General features: G+C 49.1%; 2 protein-coding genes across 3 annotated transcripts; one reads left to right on the top strand and one right to left on the bottom strand.

Moving 5' to 3' along the window:
- Positions 1–400: 400 nt before the first annotated feature.
- On the top strand, positions 401–26,110 carry TRIM54 (tripartite motif containing 54). 2 transcript variants are annotated; one of them, XM_030920950.1, is made up of 9 exons: positions 401–886; positions 16,472–16,644; positions 17,149–17,320; positions 23,665–23,760; positions 24,290–24,523; positions 24,788–24,807; positions 24,919–25,043; positions 25,164–25,256; positions 25,553–26,110. In XM_030920950.1, the coding sequence occupies exons 1-8, from the start codon at positions 719–721 to the stop codon at positions 25,253–25,255; spliced, it is 1,080 nt and encodes a 359-aa protein (XP_030776810.1). In that variant the 5' UTR covers positions 401–718; the 3' UTR covers position 25,256; positions 25,553–26,110. The 2 variants fall into 2 exon arrangements, with proteins under 2 accessions (XP_030776810.1, XP_010369538.1); XM_010371236.2 differs by having other exon boundaries at positions 403–886; positions 24,785–24,807.
- On the bottom strand, positions 26,073–27,866 carry UCN (urocortin). The gene is made up of 2 exons (XM_010371238.2): positions 26,832–27,866; positions 26,073–26,581 (listed from the first exon to the last, which is right to left on the bottom strand). The coding sequence occupies exon 2, from the start codon at positions 26,566–26,568 to the stop codon at positions 26,194–26,196; it is 375 nt and encodes a 124-aa protein (XP_010369540.1). The 5' UTR covers positions 26,569–26,581; positions 26,832–27,866; the 3' UTR covers positions 26,073–26,193.
- Between the last annotated feature and the right edge of the window lie 42 nt (positions 27,867–27,908).

Below are 27,908 nucleotides of genomic sequence, written 5' to 3' on the forward strand. Positions count from 1 at the left end.
ACTGGCTGAGCCTGTGGAGGAGGCAACTGCTACTGACTCTAAGTCTGGCAAGATCTTTCCTCCCACCCTGAGCTATGTATGCGTGCCTCTCACACAGGCAGATTTAGATTCTGTGTCACTGTCCTGGAAGAAGGGCCCAAGCCAGAGCAGGGGTCCTGGGCTCAGAAGAGCCTTCAGAGTGAGAGGGCAGCACCTTTGCTGACCCACCTTTCACCGTAAGCAGTGGCGCTCGCCCCTGTCCTTGCTCAGGGGAGTCACCCATTCCTGAGTGAGTCAGGGTCACTCACTCCGTGACAGCTGTGGCTCGCCTTACATGAGCTAAATTGGGAATTGGAATGTCATGCAGATGCCCCTTGTCTCCCCACCCCCACAGTAAAATTAATCTCCTCTCTGGGGAGTAAGGGACAAACAGTGCTACCCACAGAGTGAACAAGAGAGAGTCATTTGGGAAACAAAAGGACTTTACAGAGAGAGAGGGATAGCTAAAACTACGTGAGCCTGGCGAGGGTGCAGAGCAGAAAGTAGAGACAGAGAAGTGTCTGAAGACTGCTATCTGGGACAAGACAGGTTGTTAACGGGACAGGAGAGATAGCAGAGCTATTTCAAGAGTGAGCCACAGAAGGGAATCCACAGGCCGTCTGAGTGAGGAAGGGTCTACAGACAGTGAGTGAAGGCCAGGAGCAGGGCCCAGGCCAGGGTAGGCACAACCACCGAGGGGATGAACTTCACCGTGGGTTTCAAGCCGCTGCTAGGGGATGCACACAGCATGGACAACCTGGAGAAGCAGCTCATCTGCCCCATCTGCCTGGAGATGTTCTCCAAACCAGTGGTGATCCTGCCCTGCCAACACAACCTGTGCCGCAAGTGTGCCAACGATGTCTTCCAGGTGGGTGCCAGGGATGGGGCAGGGCCAGGTAAAGCAATGCAGACCCGTGGGGGACTGATCAGGTCAGAGCTGAGACCCCAGAAAGTGATGGATAGAGTGCTCTCTGAGGTGGGTGGTGGCTGTTGTGGCTGGAGAGCAGAAGGGCTGGGGTCCAAGCAAATCCCAGAGCAAGCATGAGTCAGCAGCTGCCCTGCAGGCTGGCAGGTACAGCCTGTCCATAGACGGCAGCTGGAGTGCTGGGATCTGCTGAGGAAAGGAGACCCTGTGGAAACTGGGAGGGAGGGGATCCTACACCGGGCTTTGTAAGAGCCTGTGCCAGACTCTGCATTCCAGTTTGGAGTTTCACACTTTGAGAGCATTGCGGAAAATACGGAGAAAAGATTAATGAGATAATGAAACATTAAAAAACAAACAAAAAAACCCCAACCCTGTGAGAAAGCTCCATAATGGCAGTAAAACGATTTGTGTTTAAGGAAAGTTCAGGGCATCCATTGTGGAGGACAGAGTTAGACATAGTGGGCAGGAGACTGGGAACTCTCCCCAACTTGAGTTCATACCTGTTATCCTCCAGATTGTTCAGTAAAGAGGCCTACTGGTTCAAAGCTATTGAGGTCACTTGACAAGCAGAGAGAAGGCAAAGAAATTTACTTCTTAGAAGTCTAGCCAGTTTTGGTTTATTTGTGGTCATGGAGCCAAGCATAGCTAATCAAATTCACAGATACCATTTTAGCCACTGGTTTAGAAATAAAAGCTGCATATACCAGAATGGATTATAAGTGGGCTTATTTTTCTTTTCCTGTGCTACCGGGGAGGTTCTAGTAGGCTATGAAATGGAACAGAGATCAGGGAGAGTGAGGGGCAAAGGCACACATGCACACACACACACACACACACACACACGCGGCCTTGCCGATTAAGCAAAAGCCCTGAATGTGGCCGGGCGCGGTGGCTCACGCCTGTAATCCCAGCACTTTGGGAGGCGAGGCCTGTGGATCACGAGGTCAGGAGTTCGAGACCAGCCTGGACAATATGGTGAAACCCCATCTCTACCAAAAATACAAAAATTAGCTTGTCGTGGTGGCAGGCGCCTGTAGTCCCAGCTCCTCAGGAGGCTGAGGCAGGAGAATCACTGGAACCCAGGAGGCGGAGGTTGCCATGAGTCGAGATCATGCCACTGCACTCTGACTTGGGTGACAGAACAAGACTCTGTCTCAAAAACACAAAAACAAAAACAAACCCTGAATAGACCAGAGCTGGTTTAGTAGGTGTGTCAGTGATACGGAACATCCCAAAAAGTATTCTTCAGTGTCAGAAATGATGAGGAAATGTGTTAAACACAAGGGATTTTTAACCTAACCAAGAAAATACTTCCCTTTTAAGTTCCTCGGGGCAGCTTGTTTGGGAAAGGAATGGGCTGGCTAGGTCCCGCCGTCCCACTATGTACCCTGTGACCCGCCCCTTGTGTGTCTGCTGTGTACCATCTTCACTGAAGACCAGCACTCTGTGGTCTCTCCTGCCATCTTCCCATTGAGGCCCGTTCCCTCTCCTATTCTTTATGTGTCCAAACCTGCCATTACTCAGTTCCAGAGTATCTCAGAGGCAGTAGATTTTCCGTCTCGGGGGACCTAGACCAAACGCTACGCCTCCTCATCCTGGGCGTGAAGTCCTGCATGAGAGGCAATGCTTTGCCCACCATCTTGGTGTTTCCTTGGTCTGAGGAACTCTGAACATCCTTCAGGCAGAGGTGCCTAGGAGGGAATGGCGGAAAGATTTTGCCGTCCTTTCTCATGAACTTACAGTGAAACATCCTCTCACTGGAACTTGAAATAAGTGAAAACAAAGAGAAGTTTTGAAAGTTAAAGTGACGTGTCCTGTAGAAAAGTGGTCAGAATGTCCAAGAGCATTCCTGGGTGCCTCTGTCATCTGGCAGAGGGGCCCAGGAACAGGCCCCATACATGGAAGCTAGAATGTGTTCACGTGACCTGCTTGTTTAAGTCAACTCTTTCTACCCAAGCACACTGTTTCAGTTCCAGAAAGCTCTGGAATACTGATCTGGGCTCAGAGAGACCTTGGAATGGCTTGGGGCAAACCCTGTACAGAATATTTGGAGATAACGTGATATCCAGGGCTTTGGGGTGGCTCTGTGGGTCTGGAGTGATGTGTGTCGTTTGAGGTGCAGAGCAGCCCTGGCCCCTCCAAGGAGGAAGAGTGAAGAGCTCATCCCTTGCTGCTTATTTGGGAGGGCCTGGTGGGAGGCTGACCCAGTTCTTCAGCTGCACTCAAGTCTGTATATCTCAATATATCTCAGTAGATCTCTGAAAGATGAGCAGATTTAGTTTTTTCGCACATTGCCTCCACATTTTGACAACTGTAGGCATAATCAGATTGTCTGTTTTCTAAGTATGGAGCAAGAATAGGACTTTTGGAAAGAATAGGACTTTTCCTCTGTCTTCAAACCACTTAGGAAGAATACCCTTAGAGTGTTGCCTAGAAAGTTAACGCTTATCAAAGCGATACCAGTGTATCATTTAGAATTTGTAACATGTAAACATACTGTTTCCAAGCAGTGTAGGGGTTCATACCATGAAAAGCAAATCTGCTATTCACCTCAGACCCTCAACTGTCTTCACCAGATAGAAGCAACTATTACCAACTTTCTTGGGAATACTTCCAGAAAATTTCCACAAATCGGCACATGTTTGCATGTGTATATGTTCTCAGGCGAGACCCATCGCCCCCCACCTGCCTTTGTTCACTTACTCGCTGTGGGTGATTGTCTGTATCCACCATTCAGATTTATGTCTTCCTTTTTAAATAGCTGTGTAGTTTTCATTGTTATGTCTGGACCACAGTCTACTTAAATAATCTGTCCTCTAAAACATTTAGATGGTTTCCCGTGTTTTATTGTCCTAAAAACTGCCGTGATGGACAACAAACAAGAGTTTTTGGGAATTGGGATTTTTTTTTTTTTTTTTTTTTTTTTTTGAGACGGAGTCTCGCTCTGTCGCCCAGGCTGGAGTACAGTGGCCGGATCTCAGCTCACTGCAAGCTCCGCCTCCTGGGTTTACGCCATTTTACGCCATTCTCCTGCCTCAGCCTCCCCAGTAGCTGGGACTACAGGCGCCCGCCACCTCGCCCGGCTAGTTTTTTGTATTTTTTAGTAGAGACGGGGTTTCACAGTGTTAGCCAGGATGGTCTCGATCTCCTGACCTCGTGATCCGCCTGTCTCGGCCTCCCAAAGTGCTGGGATTACAGGCTTGAGCCACCGCGCCCGGCCCCGGGAATTGGGATTTTATAAGACCAAGTTAACTAGAGAGCCAGGAAGCAAAATTTGAAAACAATTTATTTTAAAATAGTGGCTACATGAGGTGGCTCACACCTGTAATCCCAACACTTTGGGAGGCTGAGACAGGAGGATCACTTGAGCCCAGGAATTTGACAGCAGCCTGGGCAACATAGTGAGACTTCATCTCTACAAAAAAGAAAATACTGTTAGTTGAACAGTATTAAGGGGTTGGGAGGAAATCATCCATAATCTTACCTCCCCAATACAGTTATTTTTATTTTTGCATATTACTTTGTTTTTTGTTTTTGAGATGGTGTCACACTATGTTACCCAGGCTGATCTTGAACTCCTGGGTTCAAGTTATCTTCCTGCCTCAGCCTCTGGAGTGCACACCACCAAGCCCAGCAGTTTTTGCATGTTACATTCAAGCCCATATCCCCAAACATTTTTACATAGTGGCCATCTTAATGTAATTCTTTTTAGAGCTGTAACAACTCTTTCTCTCTGAATTGAAACAGAATGAAACACCAAGACACCACATTAACCCCCTCTAATTTCTTCCTCCTCCTTTCCCCACACTTGCACCCACTCAGCTACCAAGAACTTCCACTAAAGGAAAGCTGTTGGTGTGGGAATTTGACACAAACATCTTCCCATGTGTTTCTGTATTTGTAAATTCTATTCACTCCTAAACGGCTTTAAAGCAAGCCTTCAGTTTATTTTTATACCTGCCTCCACTTCACTGTGGGCATTTGTTTTTGAGCCTGCAACCTGTTGTAATTTAACAGACGACCAAAAGTCCTTGTAAGAAGATTGTTCTGGAACAGCTTTTCTGGAGGATGTCTGTCTACGGAGGGACTTGCAGAGGGGGGATTGTCAAGAAAGGAGCCTCCTTCTCTAACAAGGGGCAGTCTAAGAGAGATGACTTTTGTTTTGCGCCACCCAAACTCCATTTCTTTATCCTCTAGTTGTTAGGACCAGGTGTCATCAGGTACAGGCCTGCCAGAGAAGATTCTACCCAGCCTGCCTCCTCGACCACTTCTACCCATTCTGAAGGCGCCAGGACTTCTTCAGTCCAACTTTGGGCCGGTCTCCCTGATGCGAAATTGGTTCACTAAAATTTTATGGATTGCATTAAATTTGTAGCAGGGTTAGGGCTCTTCTGTAGGGAAGAATCTTGATTTAGTGAGAACGAAAACCTAGATTGAGGCTTAGCACTCCTGGATTCTCCTCTGACGAGTTTCTTTGTTAATTTGCCACACAGTGCAGTCAGGCTATTTCATCACTTCAAGCCTGTTTACATGACCATAAATGAAAAGGGTGTTTGTTTATTTGTTTATTTATTTTAATTTTTATTTTTTTTGAGACGGAGTCTCACTCTGTCACCCAGGCTGGAGTGCAGTGGCGCAATCTCAGCTCACTGCAAGCTCCGCCTCCCGGGTTCACGCCATTCTCCTGGCTCAGCCTCCCCAGTAGCCGGGACTGCAGGCGCCCACCACCACGCCCGGCTAATTTTTTGTATTTTTTAGTAGAGATGGGGTTTCACCGTGTTAGCCAGGATGGTCTCGATCTCCTGACCTCGTGATCCGCCCGCCTCGGCCTCCCAAAGTGCTAGGATTACAGGCGTGAGCCACCGCGCCCGGCCTATTTATTTATTTTTGAGACAGGATCTCATTCTATCACCCAGGTTAAGTGCAGTGGTGTGATGATGGCTCACTGCAGCCCGAGTTCTCAGGCTCTAGCCATCCCTCCCACCTCAGCCTCCTAAGTAGCTGGGACAACAGGCATGCACCACTATGCCTGGCTAATTTTTTTGTAATTTTTTGTAGAGACAAGGGTCTATGTTGCCCAGGTTGTTCTCCAACTCCTGGACTCAAGGGATCCTCCCAGTTCAGCCTCCCAAAGTGCCAGGATGAGCAACTGTGTCTGGCAGAAAAGGGTGTTTTAAACTGATTTTTTTCCCCCAGAGACAGGGTCTCACTCTGTCGCCCAGGCTGGAGTACAGTGGCACGATCATAGCCCACTGTAACCTTGAACTCCTGGGCTCAAACGGTCCTCCTGCCTCAGCCTCTCAAGTAGCTAGGACTACAGGCATGCTCCACCACACCCAGCCAATTAAAAAAAAAAAAAAATGTTTTTGTAGAGACAGGCTGTCTCAAACTCCTGGCCTCAAGCGATCCTCTCAGTTCAGCCTCCAAAAGCTCTGGGGTTATAGGCGTGAGCCACTGCACCTGGCCTTAAACTGACCTTTAACATCTCTTGCAATTCTAACGATTTGGTTTCACAAAGTTGAAAGATATTTTTGTGGCTTTCCATTTTTTGAAGGCTTTCCATTCTGTGCCCACTGCCCTAATTTGGCCCACTCTTCTGCTCATCGCTCCTCCTTCCAAGCAGTAGGGCTTGGTTTACCAGCCCCTTGGGCCAGACTCTTCCCTAGGTTCTGCCACCCATAGCTAGCCCTCTGTTTACAGTCCCTCTTATACCTGCAGCTCAGCTTTTACCAAAACCTGGATTCTTCTCAGGCTCTTCGGCTTTTCTCCAAATGTCTGGTCTTCTGCCTGCCGTTTTCCCAAGGTTTTTCCAGCATATTCTGAGTGTCTGGCTCACAGAACTTGCACGGTCCATCATTCATCATTGGCCAGGCCTTCAGGTTGGGGGAAATAGCCTCCAAAAATCCCCCTTTGCATCCAGAACCTATGTCCCAAATTAGCATCTCTCTGGATAGCCAGGGAAGAGAGAAAACATTCTGACATAAGTATGGATTTGATAGACTAGCTGCATTTACAGAGCATCTTTCGAGATGGAACATTTCTATTAGATGCTATGGAACATTACAAAGGAAATAGAAGGCGTCGTAAAGCCTAAAAGAGAGAGAGCTCGTGGCATGTATTCTACACAACAGCCTTGAACATAGCCTAGAATTAAATTCCACTTATTTGTTCCACTCCATCTTATCCTTCACAGTGGAGAAAGAACAGTCATTTCATACCCTGTGGTTCTGTGTGGTCATTTCTTTTTAAGGTCTAGGTTAGGATTGTTAACAGTCCTCTGTGTTTGTGCATGCCTTATAATTTATAGAATACTTTCACAAACATGATTCCATTTGAGTTAGATCGAATGGACGTTATCTCTGTTTTACAGAAGAGAACACAGGAAACAGGTCACAGTCACACAAACAAAGGGACAGACTAGGGACATAAATCTAGGTGTTCTGTTACATTTCCTAGAGTGATGGAATTTCCTCCACACACCACATCATTGGCACATGAAATTTTACTTTATGGGGCTGGCTTCCTTGCATAAATGTAAGATTGAAGGAAAGAACAAGACATTTATGTGTATAACAGAACCAATCAGTTATCTCTTAGTCTCGAAATTGAAAGATAAACAGAAGCAGAAGATAGGATTTTTCTAACTGGATATTAGTCAGCTGAAAGATCTTTAGCCTAATGTAGAGACTGTCAGCTATGAAGATGTATTAAGGAAGTTATCATGTATCCCTTAGAGTATAAAATCCTTATTTGTGATGAGAAAATTGAGGGACTTACAATCAGGGTAGGGAGTAATTTTTTGTGTGTGCCATGGACCAGTTTGTCAGTGTGTGAAACCTATGGATCCTTTCTAATAACAATATTTTTAAATGCGTACCATGTAATACATATGATTATAAAGGAAACTGATGGCATTAGAATACAGCATGTATTCTCAATGGGAGCGATATTGCTCTCAAGGGGAAAAAAATTGATTCTTGGAAGGGGGCTCTTGTTGCCCAGGCTGGAGTGCAATGGCGCGATCTCGGCTCTCCGCAACCTCCACCTCCCCGGTTCAAGCGATTCTCCTGCCTCAGCCTCCCAAGTCGCTGGGATTACAGGCATGTGCCTGGCTAATTTTGTATTTTTAGTAGAGACGGGGTTTCTCCATATTGGTCGGGCTGGTCTCAAAACTGCCGACCTCAGGTGATCCGCCCACCTTGGCCACCCAAAGTGTTGGGATTACAGGTGTGAGCCACCACACATGGCCAAATTTTACTCTTTTTATGTGTAAAGGGTAGATAAGCATGCGGTACATAAACAGATACACAGTATATCTATGATGTTAATATTTAATGGGGGGAATGGGAGCTATTGGGAGGAAATGTCTAAAAAGGATCCTGAGCAGTGGCACACACCTACAGTCCCAGGTACTCAGGAGGCTGAAGCAGGAGGATTGCTTGAGCCTAGGAGTTTGAGGCCAGCCTGAGCAACATAGCGAGACCCTATCTCTCTCTCTCTCTCCCCCCTTTTTTTTTATTCTGAGGCAGAATCTCACTCAGTAGCCCAGACTGGAGTGAGGTGGCTTCATTTCGGCTCACTGTAAACTCCACCTCCCAGGTTCAAGCGATTCTCATACCTCAGCTTCCCGAGTAGCTGGGATTATGGGTGCATGCCACCGTGCCCAGCTAATTTTTGTATTTTTAGTAGAGACAGGGTCTCACCATGTTGGCCAGGCTGGTCTCAAACTCCTGACCTCAAGTGATCCGCCCACCTTCCTGATTTTTGCCATAGCTATGTACCACCTGTACTATAATTTAATAGTTCTATTTTAAAACACTCACTTTTAGGCTGGGCACAGTGGCTCACACCTATAACTCCAGCACTTTGGGAGGCCAAGGCAGGTGGATCACTTGAGCTCAGGAGTTTGAGACCAGCCTGGCCAACATGGTGAAACCCTGTCTCTACTAAAATATAAAGAAATTAGCCGGGTGTGGTGGTGAACACCTGTAGTCCCATCTACTCAGGAGGCTGAGGCTGGAGAATCACTTTAGTCCGGGAAGCGGAGGTCGACAGTGAGCCGAGATTGTGCCACTGCATTTTAGCCTGGGCTGCAGGAGTGAAACCCTGTCTCAAAAACAGACAAACAAAAAATGACCTTTAAACCTTAAATATTTACTTTATCCTTATTCTACACAATGAAATCCATGAAAAAATGTCAGTTTTGTGGGCTGTTTTTTTCCTAATATGCATTAGAATTAATACGTAAAAAATCTTGAACATCCATCCCCATACCACCTCCAGTCTTCATGCTTGTCATCAGTATTATACCGTATTTTGGGAAATACAATGAGGGCCTCTAAGCAATATGAGCCAGAGGCCCTGGAAAGTCTGAAGGATAAACTTTACTATTTTATTACAAGTCAAATGTAGTCTTAATGCCAAAAAGCACATGTATGTAAATATTGGCCAGAGAGACTAGCAAAGGAAATGGGGTTAGGATTTGGCTGGGGGCTAGCATTGCTGAAGCAGTCATAGAAGGGAAGGGCTGCCCTGGAGGTTAAGAAGAAAGCCAGCCAGGCCCCACAGAGGATATGGCAGGAGGAACTGGACTTGTGAATCAAGAGGGAACTCTGGGAATGGGGGATGAAAGGCTACATGCAAAATACTGGACTGTGGTGTCCGCAGCAGGGAGCGGCACCAGCCCTGAGCCAGACAGTGAGGAAGGCAGAGGTGCAGCCTCTCCCCACCGCCCTGCCCTCTGAGCTCATACACTCCCAATTTCTCTCTCCCAAGAAAGAAACTCTTCAAAGGACTTAGGGTTGGACTGCCTGAGTAGCGATGCCTCAGCCCTCTGGGCTCCAGAAAAAATGCAATGACTAACCAATGAGATGAGCTGCTAAAGATACTGCTTTGGCAGGCAGGAGAGTGGTGAAGAGGTAGTGTCAGTGTGCCTCCTTCAGTTCTGGCTGTCGGGAGTTTGAAGGAAGACATTGGCCAAGATAACCCAAGTCCTGATTACTTTTTTTCTTTCTAAAAATTGTAAGCCTGGCATGGGGGCTCACCCCTGAAATCCCAGCACTTTGGAAGGCTAAGGTAGGAGGATCGCTTGAGGCCAGGAATTTGACATTAGCCTGGGCAGCCTAGCAAGACCCTATCTCTGCAGAAATTTTTTTTTTTTTTTTTTTTTTTTTGAGTCTCGCTGTCACCCAGGCTGGAGTGCAGTGGCCGGATCTCAGCTCACTGTAAGCTCCGCCTCCCGGGTTCACGCCACTCTCCTGCCTCAGCCTCCCGAGCAGCTGGGACTACAGGCGCCCGCCACCTCGCCCGGCTAATTTTTTGTATTTTTAGTAGAGACGGGGTTTCACCGTGTTAGCCAGGATGGTCTCGATCTCCTGACCTCGTGATCCGCCCGTCTCGGCCTCCCAAAGTGCTGGGATTACAGGCTTGAGCCACTGCGCCCGGCCTGCAGAAATATTTTTTAAAAATTAACTGGGCATGGTGGCACACCTGCAGTCCCCGCTACTCAGGAGGCTGAGGTGAAAGGATCCCTTGAGCCCAGGAAGTTGAGATGACAGAGAGAGAGATCTTGTCTCAAAAAAATTTTTTTTATTTTTGTAAAATGCACATGAAGTGAAATGTACCATCTTAACTATTTTTTAAATGCACAGTTCAATGGCATTAAGTACATTTACGTTGTTGTAAAACCGTCGCCACTATCCATCTCCAGAACTTTATCACCACCCCAAACTGAAACTCCACACCCCTTAAACAATACCTTCCTACTCCCCCTCCTTCCAGCAACTGGCAGCCACCATCCATCCTATGCCAGGTGCCTCATTTAAGAGGAATCATACAATATTCGTCCTTTTGTATCTGGCTTATTTTGTTTAGCATAATGTCTTCAGGGTTTATCCATGTTACAGGCTGCAGATCTAGTTACTTTTAGCTGATAATTTCTATTGTAATCTATGTGACTTTTATCAGCATCATCCATTCTACTGTGTCAAATGTGTATTTTTTTCTTTGTTGATATTTACTTGATTTCTTTCCTTAATTCTGCCAGCTCTCTTTTCTTCGCCAGCTTTGATCACTTATATCTCCTTGTTTTTGTTATTTCTTTTAAAATGGTATATCGAAATGGCATTGATTCTTGGAGTATCTGTCCCTTGTTTGTCAAGTTTTCTTTTTTCTTTTATTTTTGTATTATCTGGTTTGCATCTTTTGTTGGATTCTGTCTGCTTTTCACTCCTCTTTCATCAGGGTACTTTTATCTGGAGCTGAAGGTGAATTCTTGACTCAACTCACTGTGTTTATCTTGGCTTTCTTTCACTGACCTCTTAAATATAAGCTGCCTGGTTGGATGTTGTCATTGGTTTGCAATCTCTCTTTAGTTCTGTGCCTTCTTTAGTGAATAGAGGGGTATGACCTGAATTAATAGGTAGTTGAGTGTCTCAGTTTGGTTACGTTGTCTCAGAATATTTTTCATGCAGAATCCGGTGACTTATCTACCATAGAGGCACACACAGGTCCATGGGAGGAGGTCTCCCCTGAGACTTGAGCTATTTCCTCTCCATTTCACAGACAAACAGGTCATTCTGGTTGAAAGCAACCATGTCACACGGCGTTTTAATTTGATGAGTCATCTTTTGTTGATCTTTGCTTAAATAGCTTTAGCCCACCGTTGCATAGTTGGTTTTCAGGCTGTAGTTTCTTTCCTCTGTGAAGGTTTGAGGTTTATTCCTTCATTACCCTTTTGTTTTACTTTAAAAAATTTTAAAAAACAAAACAAACAAACAAACAAAAAACAGCCAGGCGTGGTGGCTCACGCCTGTAATCCCAGCACTTTGGGAGTCTGAGGCGGGCGGATCACCTGAGGTCAGGATTTCGAGACCAGCTTGGCCAACATGGGGAAACCCGGTCTCTACTAAAATTACAAAAAATCAGCTGGGCATGGTGGCGGCCACCTGTAATCCCAGCTACTCGGGAGGCTGAGGCAGGAGAATCGCTTGAACCCGGGAGGTGGAAGTGGCAGTGAGCCGAGATCCTGCCACTGCACTCCAGCCTGGCAACAGAGTGAGACTCTGTCTCAAAAACAACAGCAACAACAACAACAAACTGCCTCTGCCTGAGACTCAGAGAAATGAATATTAGCTCTAAGGGTTTTTTTGTTTTGTTTTTTGTTTGTTTTGTTTTTGTTTTGAGACACTGCACTGTAGTGCAGTGGCGTGATCACAGCTCACTGCAGCCTTGACTTCCTGGGCTCAAGTGATCCTCCCACCTCAGCCTCCCAAGTACCTGGGACTAAAGGCATGAGCCACCTTTTTCTTTTTTTGTGGAGATGGGGTTTCACTGTACTGCCCAGGCTGGTCTTGAACTCCTGCACTCAAGCCATCCTGCTGCCTTGACCTCCCAAAGTGTTGGGATTACAGGCGTGAGCCACCATGCACAGCCTGGCCTAAGTTTTATTGTGTCTGACAATGGAACACAATGATTATTAGGACAGGCTCTGGAGTCAGAGTGCCTAAGTTCTAGTATTGGCTTTGCCACCTATCAGCTCACGACCATGTACAATTTATTTAATTTCACTGGGACACAATTTCCTCATCCTTGAAATGGGGCTAAGAGTATTACCTACTTCAGGCACAGTGGTTCACGCCTGTAATCCCAGCACTTTGAGAGGCCGAAGCGGGTGGATCACGAGGTCAGGAGATCGAGACCATCCTGGCTAACATGGTGAAACCCTGTCTCCACTAAAATACAAAAAAATTAGCCGGGCGTGGTGGCAGGTGCCTGTAGTTCCAGCTACTCGGGAGGCTGAGGCAGGGGAATTGCTTACACCTGGGAGATGGAGGTTGAAGTGAGCTGAGATTGTGCCACTCCACTCCGGCCTAGGCGACAGAGCAAGACTCCGTCTCAAGAAAAAAAAAAAAAAAAAAAAAAAAAGAGTACTACCTTCTTCAGGGTTGATATGATTAAATGAACTAATATAAATGAAATACTTAGAGCAAATCCTGGCTCAATAGTTGTTAGCCATTATTATTCTATTTCTTGTAGTCTAAGTTAGGGATGATTGTTCATCTCCTCGACCATCTTTTTTTTTTTTTTTTTTTTTTTTTTTGAGACAGAGCTCTGCTCTGTTGCCCAGGCTGGAGTGCAGTGGTGCAATCTCAGCTCATTGCAACCTCCGCCTCCTGGGTTCGACTCTCGGGTTCGAGCAATTCTCCTGCCTTAGCCTCCCGAGTAGCTGGGATCCTCAACCATCTTTACTAGAAGTTCTTGAGGAATAAATACAATAATGTCTGGAAAACCCATGACACAGTGCTTGACACATAATAAGCCCTCAAAACATTTTTTTTTTTTTTTTTTGAGATGCAGTTTCACTCTTGTCGCCCAGGCTGGAGTGCAATGGCATGATCTTGGCTCACTGCAACCTCCACCTCCCAGGTTCAAGCGATTATCTTGCCTCAGCCTCCCAAGTAGCTGGGATAACAGGCGCCTGCCACTGCACCCAGCTAATTTTTGTATTTTTAGTAGAGATGGGATTTCACCATGTTGGCCAGGCTGGTCTCGAACTCTTGACCTCATGATCCACCCGCCTCAGCCTCCCAAAGTGCTGGGATTACAGGCATGAGCCAGCGCGCCTGGCCTCAAAACATTTGTTGCATGTTAAGTAATGAGTATCCCTGCCTTTGTGGCTCAGGAAGAGGAAGGGTGCAGTGAGGGATGGAGGTTGGGGAGAGAGGCTGCCCAAGAGTTTATCTTTGCTGTGGGATATAGGTCCCCCTTCCTCCCATTCAAGTACCTCTATATGCTTACCATCAGCAAATCAAAGATAAGAAAGACAGGAGCCTACAGCCTTAGAGTGCTCCCAACACCTCTTTCCTCACTTGGATTCTAAATATTGAAAAGTAATTGTATTAAGCAAACAAAAGGCAAGTGATTATACACTTTAACGCATTTCCTAAACTAAACAATATTCATACATTTCTAGCTACTGACAAGGCAGATGTACAAACATGCCTTGAATTATCTCAAACTAATCTGCCCAGGTTTATGATGGGCTAAAGGTTAACATGATTCTCAAGAAATCCCAAGAACGATGTGGTATTTATGGCACACACCAGTTACTCTCCCCAAGATAAGCTGCTGACTTTACAGTGGGTCCACATTTCCTGCCTTGCCTACAGCTCTTGCTACCAAAGGATCAAATAAGACCCTTGACTTGGCTGCACTCTGTGCATGATGGGGTGTTGCTGCACACATGCAAGGGGCCTTCCGAACTGTCTTCTGGTTGGTGTGTGGTATAAGGGTTTGGAGAATTTCATGCATCCCAGTTGTAGGAAGTGCATCTCAATATGCTAGGTCATAGGTGACCACTGTCTCCATTATTCTCTCAATGCATGGTCTTCCAACCAGTTAGGATTAGGTTCTGTTACAAGTGGCAGAAACACCAAAATAACAGTGGCTTAAAGAGGGTAAAAATTTGCTTTATTCTCAAGTGAAAGTATGAGTGGACAGTCCAGGACTGCCTCATCAGAGACCTGCTCCTTTCATCTCATTACCATTCTCAACATGTGGCTACCACTTCATGACTCAAGATGGCTGCTTCAACTTGAGCCATCCCATCTTGTTTCCAGTCAGCAGGCAGGAGAAAAGGGGAGGAGCAGGGCATGCCCCTCCCTTGAAAGACGGTTTATGCAATTTCCTACAAATTACACAAAACATTTACATATACATCCCAGAGCACAGCCAACTGGCCACACCCAGTTGGAAGGGAGGCTTAGATTCACGGTTTTCGTTCGTTTGTTTTTTTTGAGATGGAGTCTCCCTCTGTTGCCCAGGCTGGAGTGCATTGGTACTATCTCAGCTCACTGCAGCCTCTGTCTTCTGGTTTCAAGCAATTCTCCTGCCTCAGCCTCCCGAGTGGCTGGGACTACAGGTGTACACCACCGTGCCCAGCTAATTTTTTTATTTTTAGTAAAGATGAGTTCTTGCTATGTTGCCCAGGCTGGTCTCAAACTCCTGAGCTCAAGTGATCTGCCCACCTCGGCCTCCCAAAGTGCTGGGACTACAGGTGTGAGCCACCACACGCAGCCCATTATACCATGTGTCTTGTTAAAACTCAGGGCCCTCATTATTAAAGAAGAAAAGGTGGTGAACGTCCAGGAACAATAAGCAGTGTCTGCCGGTCTTTCATCTCTGCATCTCCCCACACATAGACTCTTTTCTCTGTAGACCAGCCTTCTCTGTTCAGAGTTTATGACCCCTCACACTTTCCAGGGTGGCCATGATGTCAGCTCTTAGCCCAATTCCACAGGTCTGTTCAGTTCCTAAGCAGCACATAGCGCAGCCAGCTAAGCCCCTGAGTCTCAAGTGCAAATTCTTAGGAGAGAACATTTAATTGGTTCTGCTTGGGTCAGGTGATCACCTCCTTAGCTCTGAATCAGTCATCTGTGGCAGGGATCTCCCTTCTAGGATAGGATGGAGCAACTTCTCTAGGAAAGAGATGTAAGTGGGAGGAAGTGATGGGTGTCTGTTAAGTCCTCCTTCTGAACTTACCCCTGTCACAACACCCAGCCTGTTGGATGCAGTTGTTGGGTGCTTGTCCTTAGAGCAGGATGCATTTTCTCTGTATCCTTAACTCAGAGTCTAGCAACTACCTGGCACACTATAAATGAATAATCTGATTTTATCCTCAGCTTTACAGAGGTTGAATACCTGCCTAAATTTATATAGTTAAGAGGTTGGGCATGGTGGCTCATGCCTATAATCTCAGCAATTTGGGAGGCTGAGGCAGGAGGGTTGCTTGAGGTCAGGAGTTTAAGACCAGCCTGGGCAACATAGTGATACTTCATCTCTACTAAAAATTAAGAAAATTATCTGAGCATGGTGGTACATACCTGTAGTCCCAGCTACTCAGAAGGCTGAGATGGGAGGATTGCTTGAGCCCAGGAGGTCGAGGCTGCAGTGAGCTGTGATCCCACCACTGTACTCCAGTCTGGGCATCAGAGAGAGACGCTGTCACAAAAAAAAAAAAAAAAAAAAAAGGCATCAGAGAATTACCTGGCCAGTTACTGTTTGTGAACCCCATTGTTGAGCACTTGGGTCTGCTGTACCCCTCTCCAGGACTGCAGAGAATCTCCCCCAGATGTGGCTCAAGAGGGCCCCAGACTGGAAGACATTGGCCGCACCACTCAGAGTCCATTTCCTGCCTCGGCCTTATTGCCAAGGCCAGTGTCTCCCCACGGCTCCAAGCTGGGCCCCTTTGGAGAGATCCCAGCCTGACTATGCCTTTACCAAAGCTGGTCTCTAGATGCAGGGGCACTCTAGGAGGTGGGCTGAGTAATGAGGCAAAGCTGGGAAGCAGGGTCTCCATAGCCATACACCCTGCGCTGCTCTCAGAGGTGGATCCAGCCACAGAGAAGAGCTGACATCTTCTCCTCTATCATATTCCTACTCCCTAGCCCCCAATCCCTTTCCCCCTGCCTCCTCCGAGTCCCTTCATGCCTCCCTGTGCCTGTTCTCTCAAGCCATCTGTACCTGCAGGCCTCGAATCCTCTGTGGCAGTCCCGGGGCTCCACCACTGTATCTTCAGGAGGCCGTTTCCGCTGCCCATCTTGCAGGCATGAGGTTGTCCTGGACAGACACGGTGTCTACGGCCTGCAGCGAAACCTGCTAGTGGAGAACATTATTGACATTTACAAGCAGGAGTCGTCCAGGTGAGCCACCAAGGTCTCTTGCCTCTCTATATGTCAGGGCTTGGGACATAGCCAAGGAACCCATCAGAGCCAGAAGGGAGAGACTGAAACCGTCAACCCACCTGTTCTGTCTAGAGACAATAGGACTGGATCCGGAGAGGGATTGCCTCAGGCCTCCCAGAGAGGGCAGTCCCTGATTCCCTAGCCAGTACTTCACTCCTACCCTCTCCTCCTGGGAGAGGCTGGCAGTCCACCAGCAAGATCCTCACCAACCCTCCAAGACTTCCTGTCCTGTGGGACTTCCCTGCCCCCCGAAATACAGATTATTCTTGGATCCAGGCCTTCTCTATATCTTAGCTCCTTCTATTCCCCAAACTCAGAGCTCTGTAGAAGTACTCCCCAGTTCAGCCACAGCACTAGCTGCAGGGATGGAGAAGGTGGTGGTGGTTGGTGGAGGCTGAAGAGAAGGTGTTCCTAGGACCCTTCATGCTTAAGGTCCACCTCCCCCTGCCCACTCCTCTCTAGGCCACTGCACTCCAAGGCTGAGCAGCACCTCATGTGCGAGGAGCATGAAGAGGAGAAGATCAATATCTACTGCCTGAGCTGTGAGGTGCCCACCTGCTCTCTCTGCAAGGTCTTCGGTGCCCACAAGGACTGTGAGGTGGCCCCACTGCCCACCATTTACAAACGCCAGAAGGTATCAAACAGGGGAGGGAGTAGATGTGTGGGAGATGGGGGCTTAGGACAGGGTCTCAGTGTCAGCCTCTTACTCCACTTATCTTTTGTTTATTTCTTTATTTATTTAGAGACAGGATCTCACTCTGTTGCCCAGGCTGGAGTACAGTGACACAAACACAACTTACTGCAGCCTTGATCTCCTGAGCTCAAGTGATCCTCCCATCTTAGCCTCCCAGAACACTAAGATTATAGATGTGAGGCACTGCACTCAGCCCTATCTATTATCTATCTATCTATCTATCTATCTATCTATCTATCTATCTATCTATCTATTTTGAGATGGAGTCTCACACTGTCACCCAGGCTGCAGTGCAGTGGTGCAATCTTGGCTCACAGCAACCTCAGCTTCCCGGGTTCAAGCCGTTCTTATGCCTCAGCCTTCCACGTACCTGGGATTACAGGTGTGTGCCACCACGCCCAGTTTTTTTTTTTTTTTTTTTTTTTTTTTTGATTCCTGGCTTCATGTGATCTGCCCACCTTGGCCTCCCAAAGTGCTGGAATTACAAGTGTGAACCACTATGCTCAGTTCCATTCATTTATTTTTGAAGAGATGTGGGGATCTCTGTCGCCCAGGCTGGGATGCACTGCTATGATTGTGATTCACTGCAGCAGCCTTGAACTCCTGGGCTCACGTGATCCCTACCACCTCAGTCTCCTGAGTAGCTGGAACTACAGGCATGTGCCGCCATGCCCAGCTAATTTATTTATTTATTTATTTATTTGAGACAGAGTTTCACTCTTGTTGCCCAGGCTGGAGTGCAGTGGCACAATCTCGGCTCACTGTAACCTCTGCCTCCCAGGTTCAAGCGATTCTCCTGCCTCAGCCTACTGAGTAGCTGGGATTATAGGTACCTACCACCATGTCCAGCTAATTTTTTGTATTTTTAGTAGAGATGGGGCTTCACCATGTTGGCCAGGCTGGTCTGGAACTCCTGACCTTAGGTGATCCAACCACCTTGGCCTCCCAAATGCTGGGATTTCAGGCTGAACCCCCGCACCCGACCCTAATTTTTTTATTTTTACATAGAGACAGGGTCTCAGGCAGGGCACAGTGGCTCACACTTGTAATCCTTTGGGAGGATACTACTACTAATAAATAGTAGTAGTAGTAGTAGTACTAATAATACTTTCGAAGAAGGAGGTAGGGGATTGTTTGAGTCCAGGAGTTCAAGACCAGCCTGGGCTGTGTAACACAGTGAGACCCTTGTCTCTACAAAAAATTAGCTGGGCATGGTGGCATGCCTGTAGTCCCAGCTACTCAGGAGGCTGAGGTGAGAGGATCACTTGAGCCCAGGAGGTTGAGGCTGCAGTGAGCCGTGATTGAACCACTGCACTCCAGCCTGGGTGGCAGAGTGAGACCTTGTCTCGAAAACAAAAATAAAATATTAAAAAGAGACAAGATCTCACTGTGTTGCCCAGGCTTGTTTTGAATTCCTGGGCTCAAGCCATCCTCCTGCCTCTGTTAGAGGAAAGAGGTCTTGATTCAGACCCCAAGACGGGGTTATTGGATGTTGTGCAAGAAAGAATTCAGGGCTAGTCCATAGAGTAAAGCGAAAGCAAGTTTATTAGGAAAGTAAAGGAATAAGACAATGGTCACTCTATAGACAGACCAGCCCCTAGGGCTGCTGGTTGCCCTTTCTTTTTAGACAGAGTTTCGCTCTTGTCACCCCGGCTGGAGTGCAATGGCGCGATCTCAGCTCACTACAACCTCCGCCTCCCAGGTTCAAGTGATTCTCCTGCCACAGCCTCCCAAGTAGCTGGGATTACAGGTGCCCGCCACCATGCCTGGCTAATTTTTGTATTTTTAGTAGAGACAGGGTTTTACCATGTTGGCCAGGCTGGTCTGAACCTCCTGAACTCAGGTGATCCACCCTCCTCGGCTTCCCAAAGTGCTGGGATTATAGGCATGAGCTACCGGGTCCAGCCTGTTTGCCCATTTTTATGGTTATTTCTTGATGATATGCTAAACAAGAGGTAGATTATTCATGCCTTCCCTTTTTAGAACATATAGGGTAACTTCCTGACGTTGCCTTGGCATTAGTAAACTGTCATGGCGCTAATGGGAGTGTAGCAGTGAGGACCCCCAGAGGTCACTCTCATTGGCGTCTTGGTTTTGGTGGGTTTTGGCCGGCTTCCTTACTGCAACCTGTTTTATCAGCAAGGTCTGTATGACCTGTACCTTGTGCCAATCTCCTATCTCATCCTATGACTTAGAATGCCTTAACCATTTGGGAATGCAGCCCAGTAGGTCTCAACCTCATTTTACCCAGCCCCATTCAAGATGGAGTTGCTCTGGTTCAAACGCCCCTGACACCTCAGCCTCCCAAAGTGTTGCTCCACTTAGTTTTAAAGTCAAGCAGTCCGGGCGGGGTGGCTCACGCCTGTAATCACAGCACTTTGAGAGGCGGAGGCGGGTGGATCACCTGCGGTCAAGAGTTAGAGACCAGCCTGACCAACATGATGAAACCCCGTCTCTACTAAAAATACAAAAATTAGCCAGGCGTGGTGGCATGTGCCTGTAATCCCAGCTACTTGGGAGGCTGAGACAGGAGAATTGCTTGAACCCGGGAGGTGGAGGTTGCAGCAAGCTGAGATCGCGCTATTGCATTCCAGCCTGGGCAACAAGAGCAAAACTCCGTCTAAAAATAAATAGCCCAGGCGCGGTGGCTCACACCTGTAATCCCAGCACTTTGGGAGGCCGAAGTGGGTAGATCACGAGGTCAGGAGATTGGGACCATCCTGGCTAACATGGTGAAACCCCGTCTCTACTAAAACTACAAAAAATTAGCCAGGTGTGGTGGTGGGTGCCTGTAGTCCCAGCTACTCGGGAGGCTGAGGCAGAAGAATTGTTTGAACCTGGGAGGCAGAGCTTGCAGTGAGCCAAGATCGCACCACTGCACTCTAGTCTGGGCGACAGAGCAAGACTCCGTCTAAAAATAATAATAATAAAAATAAAATAAATAAATAAATAAATAAATAAATAAATAAATAAAAATAAGATCAAGTGGATTAAGCCAGGCGCAGTGGCTCATGCCTGTAATCCCAGCACTTTGGGAGGCCAAGGTGAGTGGATCACCTGAGGTCAGGAGTTCCAGACCAGCCTAGCCAACATGGTGAAACCCTTTCTCTACTAAAAATACAAAATTAGCTGGCATGGTGGCGGGCGCCTGTAATCCCAGCTACTTGGGAGGCTGAGGCAGGAGAATCACTTGAACTCTAGAGGCGGAGGTTACAGTGAGCTGAGATTGTGCCATTGCACTCCAGCCTAGGCAAAAAGAGTGAAACTCTGTCTCGAAAATAAAATAAAATAATAAAATAAAAGTCAAGCAGATTGGAGTGAAAGTCCTAGCTCTGTGCTTGACTCGGTATGTGACCTAGTTATGTTACTGGACCTTTGTGGCCCTCACTTTCCTCATATGTAAAATGAGGGTGAAAATGCCTACTTGTGAAAGTAGCTATGAGGATAAAATTCGATAATGGATGAAAGCAGAGACTTCAGTATGGTGGGCTAGATACTCGCAGGGTCCTCTCACTATCACACAACTAGATTCTGTGTGAAAAAGAATTTTCAAATTATATTGCTTGGCATATAGAAGCAAAGGAAATCAGTGGGGGTGGGGAGGGGCGAAAAGAAAAGGCTGTGGCAAGCACAGAAAAGGCATCATTTCCCAGAGGACCAGTGCTGGCAATGTCACTGAGCTAGAGAGACCAGACTATACCTCCAAACCCCTAAAAGAGGGGTACCTGCAGCTAAGATTCCAGAGACCTGGCTGGGTGCTGTGGCTCACGCCTGTAATCTCAACACTTTGGGAGGCTGAGGTGGGCAGATCACTAGGGCAGGAGTTCGAGACCAGCCTGGCCTACATGGTGAAACCCCGTCTTTACCAAAGATACCAAAAATTAGCTGGGCGTGGTTCCAGGCCCTGTAATCCTAGCTACTCGGGAGGCTGAGGCAGGAGAATCGCCTGAACCTGGGAAGCCAAGGTTGCAGTGAGCTGAGATAACGTCATTGCACTCCAGCCTGGGCAACAGGGCCAAAGGTTCCGGAGGCTGCAGGTTAAACTAGGATCCTGGGAACTAAAGCAGTAAATTGCGCCACCTGGCTTTCAACAGAGGCAAATGCAAATACTGCCTGGAGGAGAATATGCTCAATTTAGGCCCGTAGGTATTCCCTAGATTAATTAATATCAACAAAATATTGTCTCACAATTGAAGGTGCACAGAGAAACGTAATCCATGAGTGAAGTCAGCAGAAACAAAAATTACAGATTTAAGACACCCCCCAAAAGGAACTGAGATATTGGAATTATTAAATAATTGGAAGTCACTATGAATCAAATGCTTTTTAAAACAAGATGAAAAATGTAAAAAACCAAACAATAATAGAATACCAAAAAACAACCATGTAGCTGGGTGTGGTGGCTCACATCGGTAATCCCGACACTTTGGGAGGCTGAGGTGGGAGGATCACTTAAGCCCAGGAGCTGGAGACCAGCCTGGGGAAATGTTGAAACCCTGTCTATAAAAAAAATGCAAAAAATTAGCTGGACGTGGTGGCATGCACCTGTAGTCCCAGCTACCTGGGAGGCTGAGGTGGGAGGATCACCTGAGCCTGGAAGGTCGAGGATGCAGTGAGCTGAGATTGAGCCACTGCACTCCAGCCTGGGAGACAGTGAGACCTTATCTCAAATATATATATATAAAATATATATATATATATATAAAATATATATATATATATAAAATATATATATATAAAATATATATATATATAACATATATATAACATAAAATATATTATATATAACATATATATAACATATATAATATATTATATATATTATATATATATAAAATAAAACATTTAACAGATGGCTGGGCATGGTGGCTGGAACCTGTAAACCCAGTGACTAGGGAGGCTGAGGCAGGAGGATAAGGCCTGGAGTTTGAGACTAGCCTGGGCGACAGAGTGAGACCTCCATCTCTAAAAAAAATTTTTTTTTTTGAGACAGAGTCTCACTCTGTCGTCCAGGCTGGAGTGCAGTGGCAGGATCTCGGCTCGCTGCAAGCTCTGCCTCCTGAGTTCACACCATTCTCCTGCCTCAGCCCCCCAAGTAGCTGGGACTACAGGCGCCCACCACCACACCTGGCTAATTTTTTGTATTTTTAGTAGAGACGGGTTTCACTGTGTTAGCCAGGATGGTCTTGATCTCCTGACCTCGTGATCCACCCACCTTGGCCTCCCATAGTGCTGAGATTACAGGCGTGAGCCACTGCACCCGGCCTAAAAAATTTTTTAGTTGTAATTAGTTGGGAGTGGTGTCGTGTGCCTGTAATCCCAGCTACTCGGGAGGCTGAAGCAGGAGGATTGCCTGAGTTCAGGAGTTCGAGGATCCAGTGAACAATGATCATACTACTGCACTCTAGCCTGAGTGACAGAGTGAGACTGTCTCTTAAAAAAAAAAAAAAAAAAAAAAAATCGGCCGGGCACGGTGGCTCACGCCTGTAATTCCAGCACTTTGGGAGGCTGAGGCAGGCGAATCACAAGGTCAGGAGATCGAGACCATTCTGGCTAACACTGTGAAACCCTGTCTCTACTAAAAATACAAAACATTAGCCGGGTGTGGTGGCGGGTGCCTGTAGTCCCAGCTACTCTGGAGGCTGAGGCAGGAGAATGGTGAGAACCCAGGAGGCGGAGCTTGCAGTGAGCTGAGATCACACAATTGCACTCCAGCCTGGGTGACAGAGCAAGAATTCGTCTCAAAAAAAAAAAAAAAAAAAAAAAATCAACAGATGAATTAAATGATAGATTTGTCTGAAAACAGAACTAGTGAATAGCATGAGAGGACTAAAAGAAAAACAGAATGTGCAGTTCTGGGAGATGAGAAGGCTGAGAGTGAGAAGGTCTAACAGGTCTAATCAGATTCCCAGAATGAGAGGATAAAGAGAATAGAGAAAAGGCAGTATTATGCAGATGGATAATTGTGAAGAATTTCTCAGAATTGACGCAGGAAACGAATCTACAGATAAAGCATCTAGCCCAGTGCCTACTCTCTGGTGGATGTTTGGAGACTGTCTGTTCCTTCCCCACTTAGTGGTGGAGGGCTTCTCACCACCTCCTTCCAGAATCCCTAGAATGTGCTTCTGTACGTTTTGATGGTTCAAACCTTCTAGATTGCTGTAGATGCCCTCATGGGGGGTGGGGTGGAGGGGCCAGCCCTCTCCTAGGCAACCCTGGCTGGGGTGAGGGGTATAGCTCTAGGTCAGGTCCCAGCTCTAAGTGCTAACCTGTGTGTGTATCAGAGTGAGCTCAGCGATGGCATCGCGATGCTAGTGGCAGGCAATGACCGTGTGCAAGCAGTCATCACGCAAATGGAGGAGGTGTGCCAGACCATCGAGGTGAGCCTGGGCTGGAGGGCGGGGGGAACAGCAACTGGCTGGCCTGCGGACCCCGGGCTCCCAAGAGAACTGCTTCTCTCTGACCTCTGGCCAAACTGGTCCAAAAGTTTCTGGGGTCCTGGGAGTGGTGGGAGGTGCTTTTGCCAGGCTGCTGGGTGCTCATTCCAGCTTTGCCGCAAAACTTTAATCCAATTATTTAACTTCTCTGTGCTTTGATTTTGTTTAACCTCATAAAACAGTGATGATGATAATGGTACAACAGCTACCTCATGGGTTCTTTTTGAGAATTAAATGGAATAATGCAAATAAAAACTAGGGCTAGGGATATAGACAACACTCAGTGAAGCTACTTTAAAGCATTGTGTTTTTATTATGGAAAAGATCTGGGCTGGATTCTGGCTCAGCCACTAACGCACAGTGTCACTATGGGGGGGTCACTTTCTGTGTTGGTTCTCTGTGAGTACCCTGTGCTTTCCCAGCCACCGGGTCTCAGCCACGCCTTCCCTCAGCCTTGCTCCCCATCTTTTAGGACAATAGCCGGAGGCAGAAGCAGTTGTTAAACCAGAGGTTTGAGAGCCTGTGCGCAGTGCTAGAGGAGCGCAAGGGCGAGCTGCTGCAGGCGCTGGCCCGGGAGCAAGAGGAGAAGCTGCAGCGCGTCCGCGGCCTCATCCGTCAGTATGGCGACCACCTGGAGGCCTCCTCTAAGCTGGTGGAGTCCGCCATTCAGTCCATGGAAGAGCCACAGATGGCGCTCTACCTCCAGGTGGGTCCTAGGGGAGGGTAGCAGTGCCGCACAGTGGCTGGAGTTGGGGCCTTGGTACCTGGAGACCCAGGTTCAAGTCTTGTCTCTTGCACCTGTTTGCCACTACGACCGTGGGCAAGTCACCCCCTCTGAGTTCGTTTTCTACTTAACGATTGGGATGTGCCTTCCCACCTGCCCCACAGGACTGTGGTGAGAATCAGAAATGGGACTTTGCCCGGGTTGGCCCGGTGCTTACTCTCACCCTCCTTTTCTTCCCTGCAGCAGGCCAAGGAGCTGATCAATAAGTGAGTAGGCACAGCGGGAAGGGAAAGGAGGGGGCTGCGCTGCTCCACTGGCTGGGGGCGGGGCCTGAGGGTGCTGGGGCATTGCCAGCTGAGTCCGTGTGGCCACCGCAGGGTCGGGGCCATGTCGAAGGTGGAGCTGGCAGGGCGGCCGGAGCCAGGCTATGAGAGCATGGAGCAATTCACCGTGAGCGTGGAGCACGTGGCCGAAATGCTGCGGACCATCGACTTCCAGCCGGGTGAGGGAGGTGGCCGAGGGCCGCTGGGACTAGGGTTCGGACCTTCTGTGTGGGAGGTGAGGAGGGCACGATGGCCGGAAAGGCAGGGACTCCACCTCACCAGGCCTTCCTTGGGCCCAGGCGCTTCCGGGGAGGAAGAAGATGAGGAGGTGGCCCTGGACGGAGACGAGGGCAGCGCGGGGCCAGAGGAAGAGCGGCCGGATGGGCCTTAAGGTGAGAGCGGCCCGAGGGGCTTGGGGTGGGGCCTGGCTGGTGTGCTCGCGCCCCCTCCCCCAGTGATTGTCCTCCCTGCGGGTCGCATGGAGCCCCCATTCGTCGGTGCCACCCAACCCGGGAGCCACAAAGGACGGAAAAATACACTTTCCTCCTCACCCGCCCTTCCTCGGGGTGCTGGGAGGCAGGCAAGGCAGGCTGAGTAGAGGAGAAACCCACGTGGCGGAGGACGGAGTGAGCGGGGCTCGAGCTGCCTGGCGCCTTCGCAGCACCAGCCCACCGAGCCTTCTTTCCAGGGCACAGGCCTGCGCCGACCCTACCCTGCTCGAGAGCTGGCCCTAGGGTCGGGGAGGATCTGCGCAGAGACCGCGGCGTCGCCCAAATCGGCGCCCGCCCCAGGAGGATCTCAATAAAGAACTCGAGCGTCCCAGACCCGTATCTCCTTTCGCTGCCCAATCCCGCAGCCTCGGCTTAGGAGGCGACCCGCCCGCCATCCTGCCCTTCCCAGAACCTGAGACCATCCGGGGGGCGGAAGCCAAATGAACCCCTGTTGGGCACCTCTGTGATGCCAGGAGCGAAATGGTGAGCCCAGCGCCCTGGGAAAATGGTCGAGGGCGGGGCGGTGGTGCCGGGACCTCTGAGGTCCTGGGGATTTGGGTTCCCCTGGGGTTCACAGGCACCTGGCTGACCTGGCCGAAAGCCGTTCTCCTGGAGCCCCCCACAGCATTTTGTTCCCCTCCCGCTGGCCCGGGGACCCCACCTTCCCACGGGTTCCCACGCTGCTGTGACTGCCCTGCCCCCACGACAGAAGCCAACGGGTCTTCAGTACTTTTATTAAAAAATAGTCAAGCAGAGAGTGCCCTGGTGGCTCTGCCCCTCATCCCAACCCTGGGGTGGGGGAAAGGGGTCAAAGTTTTCGCGGCCACAAACCGGGCCATCACTTGCCCACCGAGTCGAATATGATGCGGTTCTGCTCGGCGCGCTCCCGCTGGTTCTGCATCCGCGCCAGCTCCAGCAGGGTCCGCAGCAAGTGAAAGGTGAGGTCAATAGACAGAGGAGGGTTGTCCCGCCGCAGCCGCTCGGCTGCGGTCCCGGGTCCCCATCGGCCGGGCCCCGCGCGGCGCGGGAAGTGCTCCGCGAGCAGCAAGAGGAGCGCGCGGGCCCCGCCGCCCTGGTTCCGTGCCCCGGGGCTCCAGCGCAGACTCGGGTCCTGGACCCCGGCCGCCTCGGGGCTCCTCTGGCTGTTCCCAGGGCACAGCTGTAGCAGGAGCAGCAGCGCGGCCAGCAGCGCCGCGCATCCCGCCTGCCTCATGGTGCCGCCGGCCCTGGACACACAGGGGCAGCGCAGGGTGAGGTGCGCCTGGAGCAGCTGTAGGAGGCCGCTCCCCTCCCCACGCTCGCCCGGCGGCCCTTCTGGCCGCCGCCCAATGCCCGCAGCCTGCCCTCCAGCCCCGGCCACTGCGCCAGTGCTGTTCCATCCCTTCCACCCAGCTTCCCTCCCGAAGGAGCGCGGTGGCTGAGCTGAGCGGAGTCCTGGTGCTGGGGGAGGCTGGGTGGACGCTCTGAGCCACTCACAGGTTGTCGGCGAGCGTTTGTACGGTCCAAGATTGAGCTCCAGTCTCTGTCTCTCGGGGCGGGCCGAAGGCTCTTTGGGGAACACAGGGTCTGTCCCGGGACTGCCGCCAGCCTTATATAGCGACAGGACAGCTCCGACTGACGTCAGCGAAGAACATGCACTGATTGTAGAAGCAATGACAGCCACAGCTTCGAGTCTGGCGGCTGGCGGGCCCCGGAGGGGCGCACCTCCCGACACGAGCCTTCGTACCCCTGGGGCTAGCGAGGGAAGCAGGAGAGCGAGAAGCCGGCTGGGGAGAAAGGACTGCTCTGGGACCCACGGGAGTCCCTCGCCCTGCTTAGAACAGCCAGCAGTGACTAGGGCCGTCACCAGACCAGACTAGTCCGGGTCGCGTGTTCTGACACACGAAAGGGAGGCGGGACCGTGGGGGCTGTCCATGGTGCTGACCTCGTCCTCTGCCTCTAGAAGTGGCCAGAGATGTTGTGAGAACGCTATACTGCTGCAAACCACTGCCTCGCCGCAGCTATCAGTTTTGCAAATGCAGGCATCAGGAGTCCACCGCTGGCACTCAGCCAACACAGTGGGACCCATTGAGAGGCAGTCTGCCACAACCAAAGTCTCCCAGTATTCTCATCTTTTTCCAGCCCCAAGATCCAAATTCTAGGGCTGTCTGACACAGGCACCATGTAACAGAGGGTCTCTGGCCTCCAAGTGCGTTTAGACCACAAATATGGCCCATCTGCTTTTGAGTTTGTCCAAAGTGGTAGTTTAGCAAAGTTCCGTTTCTCTCCTGGGAATCATAGCAGCAGTATTACTCTGCCCATGAGCAGTAAAGAAATATGGGTTCAAGTTTCTGCTAACTCCTGGTGTGGGCAGGTCACCTCCCTTCTACCAACCTCAGGGTTCTCAGTTGTAAAAGACTGGGTTTGGCCAGGCATGGTGGCTCACGCCTGTAATCCCAACACTTTGGGAGGCCGAGGCAGGTGGATCACGAGGTCAGTAGTTCGAGATCAGCCTGGCCAATATGGGAAAACCCCATCTCTACTAAAAATACAAAAATTAGCTGGGTGTGGCGG

This window comes from Rhinopithecus roxellana, chromosome 17 (assembly GCF_007565055.1).
Source record: "Rhinopithecus roxellana isolate Shanxi Qingling chromosome 17, ASM756505v1, whole genome shotgun sequence".
NCBI lineage: Eukaryota > Metazoa > Chordata > Mammalia > Primates > Cercopithecidae > Rhinopithecus > Rhinopithecus roxellana.

Coding starts and splice junctions, on each gene's coding strand:
- TRIM54 (XM_010371236.2), top strand. CDS start 719: ATGAACTTCACCGTGGGTTTCAAGCCGCTGCTAGGGGATGCACACAGC. Junction 887..16,471: donor GTGCCAACGATGTCTTCCAG/GTGGGTGCCAGG, acceptor CTGTACCTGCAG/GCCTCGAATCCTCTGTGGCA. Junction 25,044..25,163: donor GACCATCGACTTCCAGCCGG/GTGAGGGAGGTG, acceptor CCTTGGGCCCAG/GCGCTTCCGGGGAGGAAGAA.
- UCN (XM_010371238.2), bottom strand. CDS start 26,568: ATGAGGCAGGCGGGATGCGCGGCGCTGCTGGCCGCGCTGCTGCTCCTG.